The sequence below is a fragment of the Populus euphratica genome, unplaced genomic scaffold, assembly GCF_000495115.2.
Source record: "Populus euphratica unplaced genomic scaffold, PopEup_1.0 scaffold1.1, whole genome shotgun sequence".
Taxonomy (NCBI): Eukaryota; Viridiplantae; Streptophyta; class Magnoliopsida; order Malpighiales; family Salicaceae; genus Populus; species Populus euphratica.
Window position 1 is genome coordinate 1,281,476 of NW_011499845.1, and position 6,000 is coordinate 1,287,475.

At 35.0% G+C, this 6,000-nt stretch overlaps 1 protein-coding gene and 1 non-coding gene across 3 annotated transcripts; one reads left to right on the forward strand and one right to left on the reverse strand.

Annotated features, from left to right (window-relative positions):
- The first annotated feature begins 493 nt into the window (after window positions 1-493).
- TRNAP-AGG (transfer RNA proline (anticodon AGG)) lies at window positions 494-565 on the forward strand. Its single transcript has one exon. It is a non-coding gene; the product is annotated as a tRNA-Pro (tRNA).
- Window positions 566-675: 110 nt separating this feature from the next.
- On the reverse strand, window positions 676-4,232 carry LOC105134770 (rop guanine nucleotide exchange factor 5-like). Of its 2 annotated transcripts, XM_011039411.1 has the most exons (8): window positions 3,980-4,232; window positions 3,536-3,929; window positions 3,236-3,352; window positions 2,980-3,134; window positions 2,439-2,513; window positions 2,071-2,361; window positions 1,436-1,792; window positions 676-1,325 (listed from the first exon to the last, which is right to left on the reverse strand). In XM_011039411.1, exons 2-8 carry the CDS (start codon window positions 3,834-3,836, stop codon window positions 801-803), a joined length of 1,821 nt encoding a protein of 606 aa, XP_011037713.1. In that variant the 5' UTR covers window positions 3,837-3,929; window positions 3,980-4,232; the 3' UTR covers window positions 676-800. The 2 variants fall into 2 exon arrangements, with proteins under 2 accessions (XP_011037713.1, XP_011037640.1); XM_011039338.1 differs by having other exon boundaries at window positions 3,536-4,232.
- Window positions 4,233-6,000: the final 1,768 nt, after the last annotated feature.

Below are 6,000 nucleotides of genomic sequence, written 5' to 3' on the forward strand. Positions count from 1 at the left end.
CAGGTCACCATGTATGGAAAATAATGGGTGCTTTTTCATATTTTAGTAAACGCAAATTTTTAATTTAAAAGGAAATTTGTTGTTTTTATTATACATAAGTGCTCTAGATTTCCAATATATTTATAAAATAATAAATGTTGTCCAATAAAAAAACTATACAAGAGATAACTTCTTGTTAAAAAACAATAAACTTCATTTAGCCAGTGACTTATATACTGAGCTTTAGTTCTCTAACAGCAATCTATTATACGTAAACACCGAATCCTAATTAATTGCTTTTATTTTAGATCAGGTCACTAAAACATTTTTTAAAAAATAATTTATTAAATTCTAACTTTAAAACCTATACAGCAGGAAATTCTTTAATTAATTTATAGCAGAGTTAACGTAGATTTAAGATCATTCAAATAAAGTTCCCACTCCGTGACATCTGGATCTTAGGTCGAACAAGTATATTAGTTATGCTATAGCTTGGTTTGCTGCTTCCGGAATCGGGCATTTGGTCTAGTGGTATGATTCTCGCTTAGGGTGCGAGAGGTCCCGAGTTCAATTCTCGGAATGCCCCGTTGCTGATCTGTTTTTCTCCGTATCTTGTAGTCAACGGGAAATCCCTCATATCTCCGGAAGAAAGGAAATGAGAGATTTAATGAGGGTATAAACAATGACAGCCCACCAAGAACTCAAAGAAAAGATTAAACGACAAATATCAAATATCGGTTACAATCAGGAAGGTTTTTCTAAGCATGAACAATCCTAATTGTTAAACTGTATCTCAATTTTCCTAATCTCAATTCATCTCGTCAAGTTACAATATATTTGGGAGCACTTTGACGCAATTTAGCCCCATTTTTTAGGGTCGGTGAGTTCTTTTCCGGCCCCAAATCCTCTCTGCCATTTGCCTTTGGATTTGGACACGATCCTTCATTTGTATCACCACAGATCTTGGGTTTTGAATCAACAGCAAGATAGTTTGTCAGCGCCCTCTTCACACCAAAACCACGACGAGGAGGCTTGTTATTGTTGTTGTTGGAGTTGGTACTGTGGAGGAATGGAGTTCTCTCACCCCGTGCAGGACTAATAAGCGGCGCGGGTGAAAAGCTCGGTGTACTGAACGTTGTTTTGTATGGAGTGCCTGAGACTGGCACGGAGAAGGGATTTGAAACCTTCCTGTGAGAAATCACAGCAACCGTGGAAACTGAAGACAAATTGTCCGAACGTTTTGTCAAGTCATCAACGTATACCAAGTCATCAATACGAGCTACAATATTAAATGCCAAACTCTCCAGAACTCTTGAATAGCTCTCGAGAATTGATTTCCCAACATCCTGAAAGTTGAAAACGAGTCAAGTTGACATGAAGTATTTAGGAAATAGAAAAAACGGAGGGCAAGGGGGCGATTGAAAGTAAATAATGGAGCAGGAGAGAGAACAGAAACCTTGTTGAATTGAATTTTGCTGGTATCCAAGGTGGTCTGGGTTAGATTAGGGAACCTCTGCTTCAAGGAAAGCAAGAGACTTTCAGCTCTTTCTGCAAGCAATTCCCTCTTATCTCCGTCAACCATGAAGTCCTTGACCATCTCCCATGATGACCTTGTCGTGGAGCGATTTGGATTGGGTGGAGGTCTTGAATGGGCTCTCCGACGCCATACATAAATTGACGATTCCACACGGTTTGCAATCTCTAAAGCGACATGTTCAGATGACAGGTCAAGGCAATCGAGCAGGCAATCTGCGGAGAACTGGTCTGAAGTAATATACCGGTACACAAGGTCTCCCAAACAAGCTCTCCCATTCTGAAAATAAATTAAATGACTTTCACATACCCTTGTTACAGTTAAAAATCTATGAAAAACACATGTAATATAATTTAGAAGCTGCCTACAACATAAGGAAGAAACATAAAAATCTGCACCAACTTCCTTATGTCAATACAAAAATGTTAAGCATAATTAGGAAATATTGAGAAAATTGTGGATATGGTGTTGATTCCATCACATAACAAAAGAAAAAAATCAAGCACGGTTTGATTCAGGCATGTAACAAAAAACTTTGTTGCATTGCCAGATTTTACCTTTGGGAGAGCTTCCAAGTACGAGTCAGGAACATCCATTTCTGCTAAAGCGACACTGTTGATTGCCATTGCAGCTTTCAGTATCTGATTGGTGCATTCACGCGTGTGGTTCAACTGCTTTCTTGTATCATCACTGAGACCACCAGCAGGGACACGAGGGACTGGTAGCCACCATTTTTCTTCTTGCCTCTGCATTGTTTTACGGAAAGAAGCTGACCCATCGCCATCTGGGGCTACAATCCCTTGATCAACATACCAAAACTCCGTGTCTGCGAAACTATCTAAAACTTCCTGTCATTGAAGGAGACAGACTAATGATTCCAAAATGATCATGTTTGAAAAAAAAACAAGGAATAAATAAGGCTTACAAGAAGCATATTGTCTAGTTTACGCAGAGCTGGCAGATTGATAAAAAGATCGGATCTAGGCCTGCAAGTCATAACCTGCAAAATGCAGAAACTAATTACATTGAGGAACAAACAAAAGAAAGGGAAAAATAAGTTGATTTCTAATGGATATATTCTATCACTTATCCTTTTAGGTGGAATGATCATTTTAAGAAAATGAAACATGTAAATCAAATTAGGCAAAATCTTCAGCTAGCTTAATCTTTCTTCAACTGGTAATGTCTGATAAGGGTAAGAAAATTACAAATTCGGGAATAACATCTTAAAATAAAGTTAAAGCTACAAACAATACGCTGTTCGAATATCAGTTATCTTATTATGGAAAGGGAAGCATATCTTACAGTCATGTTACGCTGGTTTAACATTAGAATAGTTGACAAACTAAAATCCAACAAACAAAATGCTTCATTAAGCTCTATTCTAATATTCTTGTTCTTTTCCTTGATCTTGTGAGCAAATTCCCACGGTACATTTCCAGATTTGGGAACGTAATTAGAATTACCTCAAGCTTACTACCATCAGGAAATGTCTGCCATGAGGGTATTAATTCCACGATATGGTCTCCAACACAAAGAAGCAACTCCATCTCTCTTCTCCACATTGACTTCTTCTCTTCAGGCAATGGCTCTAGTCTCCAAAGTTGCCCATAGATAGTACCTACATATTGTATAACCAAGATCAAATTAAAAGGAAAGTGCAGAAGTGGGTGCCAGGGCTGCCATAGACACAACACAGATTGAAAGAGACAGAGATCATACCACACAAATTGGTGATGGCATTTGATATAGCCAAAGCTGTGCAAACCCCTTTCCCAGACCCTGACATATCTTCACCAAGCAACAATTTTGCAAACCTCTCCTTTATCATATCAATCTCTAAACAAAATCCACCCCGAAAAAAGAAGGAGAAAACGTCAACTTACCAATAATCATAAAGTTGGGGCATATACCACAATTAAAAAAAAAAAAAAAACAGAGAGCAATTTTGAAATATGAAATATTTCAAAAGATAAGAGGCATCCATCTATGACTGGTAAAAGAAAAAACACCAAGACCAACCTGAAAGCTTTGAACCTAGCTTTTTGAATTTTGAATCCTCCAAATGGGCTTTCTTCTCTTTACTTCCATTTCCACTAGAGACCAAGCTCTTGCACTCTCCAGCTTTCCTTATAGGCCAACCCAAAGGAGATGGGGAAGCACACCCGTTGTTTGGCTTAACTCCCTCAGTAGAGCTACTCTCAGAACTCGAGCTACTACTCTCTCTTGACTCGGTCCCAGACTCGGTCAGTAACTCAGACCCATCTGTCCTCTTCCTCTCAAATCCTCCACCACCACAACTCCCCTTAAACATTGTTTCCATTCTCGATAAAAAGGAACAAACTTTACGAAACCCAAAAACTCAACTATTTCTAAGAACCACCAAAAACATTTCTTCACTGGCTAGTTACTACAACTACTTTTAAGAACCACCAAAAACATTTCTTCACTGGCTAGTTACTGCAACTACATGGGTTTATGAGGTGGGTCATGATTTTTAAGGTTGCAGTAAAACCAAGTGGTTACAAGAATAGAAAGAGAATCAACCAGAATGGTTTTGGGGGGCTTGTTCTATATACTTCAAGACTATTTGTCTCATTTCAAATTTTGATTTTTGAAGATCAAAAGGTTACCGTCAAAAGATCAGATCACATGCCATGAGCTAACGTCTCTCTTTGTTTTTTTGGGCTCGCTTTCTCTCTCGGCCCCTGAGTAGAGAATACGTTCAAAATAATATTAAAATAATGCAGTCAGGTTGCTGTTGGCGGACGGATGTGCCTGTGCCCTATAAAGTTACATTTTTGCCCTGCATGTTTTCCCCACATACATTTTTGAATTCGTATACCATCTCTTTTTCCTACGTACCAGTAGATATTTGAAAGCAAACTTCAAAGGTACAATTCTGGCAGGTGTTCGTTTGGCTTGGAGTGAGGTGTGGTAATTTTTAAAAAAAGTATAATTTTTTTAAAATATAAATTATATTTTAAAAAGTTAAAAATATATATTTTTTATGTGAATTTTATAAAAAGAAATTAAAATTATCTCTAAACCAAACACTCTTGTTTAAAACATTATTTTAAACATGGATCAATACAGTCCTTTTAATTAATAGCAATGGATCCAGTGCAAACATACTATTCTAGCTTTGTTGAAAAGTTAATATTTATTTTGATTATTTTGAGTACAAATACATCAAAACAATCAAAAGTCATCCGAAAATATTAATTTAAAATTGTCATACAAAAACACAGTTTAAAAGGTATATTATCAAGTAAACAAACACTCTTTAAAAAGAAAAGGATAACTCTAGGGTTTGTTCTTCACATGGAGGGGATAAAAAAAGAAGGAAAGGGAATATACACTGAAGTTTCGTGTGCTTTATTTTTCTTTTTTTCAACGCAGAGCATTCATTTACTGGAAATGTTTATGCAATTAGTTAGCATTTATTTGTCTACCTGTAACTTTTATGCAAGGAAATGGAAATGGATGGAACAGGTGGGTTAGGTTGGCGTTTAAGGATTAAAAAATGTGAGCAATTTATTAGGGCTTAAATTTTGGGTTTGCCTGAGCTCTTTCTAGCCTGTAAATTAATGCATAACGTTGATTTGAAAATTTATTACTTGAACTGCTTTGAGCATGCGTCGCAGCCTGTAAGGACCAACAGGTGACAGCCTAGAAATTGCAAGCTTCTCCTCATTCATCTATCCCACGAAGGCGGGTTCAGGTGGGGATGGTGCCTGTTGATTATCAACGAGATAACAGGCTGTTTAGGAGTACGGTTTAAATTATTTTTTTAATAAAATAATATTAATATATCAAAATAATTTAAAAAATAAAAATAAAAATTTTAAAATAAAAAAAAAATAAAATTTTAAAATACACTATTTAAAAACTAAAGAACTTAATAAGAAAGAACAGAATCGAATTGAAAAAAAATAAAAAAAAGACAGGTATTTATAGAATTTTCTGATTTCATCAAGTTACAAAAAGTATTTAAAAAAAGTATTTTATTAATAATTACTCAGAATAAAAATAATAAATATGTCTTCATGTTGTTTTGAAAATATACAATTCATTTCAAAAGTATTTCAAGAATAAATTTATTCGGTGCTTTTTTCTTTATCTTTTTAACTTTTATTCCAATCATTTTCATCTTTTATATCCTGACAATAATTAAATTCTGCCTAAAAAATATATAGGTCATGTACAACTGAGAAGACGATTTTTAAAATAGCCTAAAAATGCCAATAAACATCATTACTATCAAAACAACATGGCAACAAATTGTATATGCTCACTCGAGCGAGATCAGGCAAGAGGAACCTCTCTAAGTTTTTATCTTTTTTAGATTAAAAATCTTAATTCTTATATTCTAAAAAATACAAGCTAGACAAATTTTCTAGTTTTATATCTTAAAAATAAAGTTTTTAATTTTATTTTATTTTTTTGAATATCATTTAGTTATTATATTAAATATTTATGTTATT

Coding starts and splice junctions, on each gene's coding strand:
- LOC105134770 (XM_011039411.1), bottom strand. CDS start 3,836: ATGGAAACAATGTTTAAGGGGAGTTGTGGTGGTGGAGGATTTGAGAGG. Junction 3,353..3,535: donor GCTAGGTTCAAAGCTTTCAG/GTTGGTCTTGGT, acceptor GATTTTGTTTAG/AGATTGATATGATAAAGGAG. Junction 1,793..2,070: donor ACTTGGAAGCTCTCCCAAAG/GTAAAATCTGGC, acceptor ATTTATTTTCAG/AATGGGAGAGCTTGTTTGGG.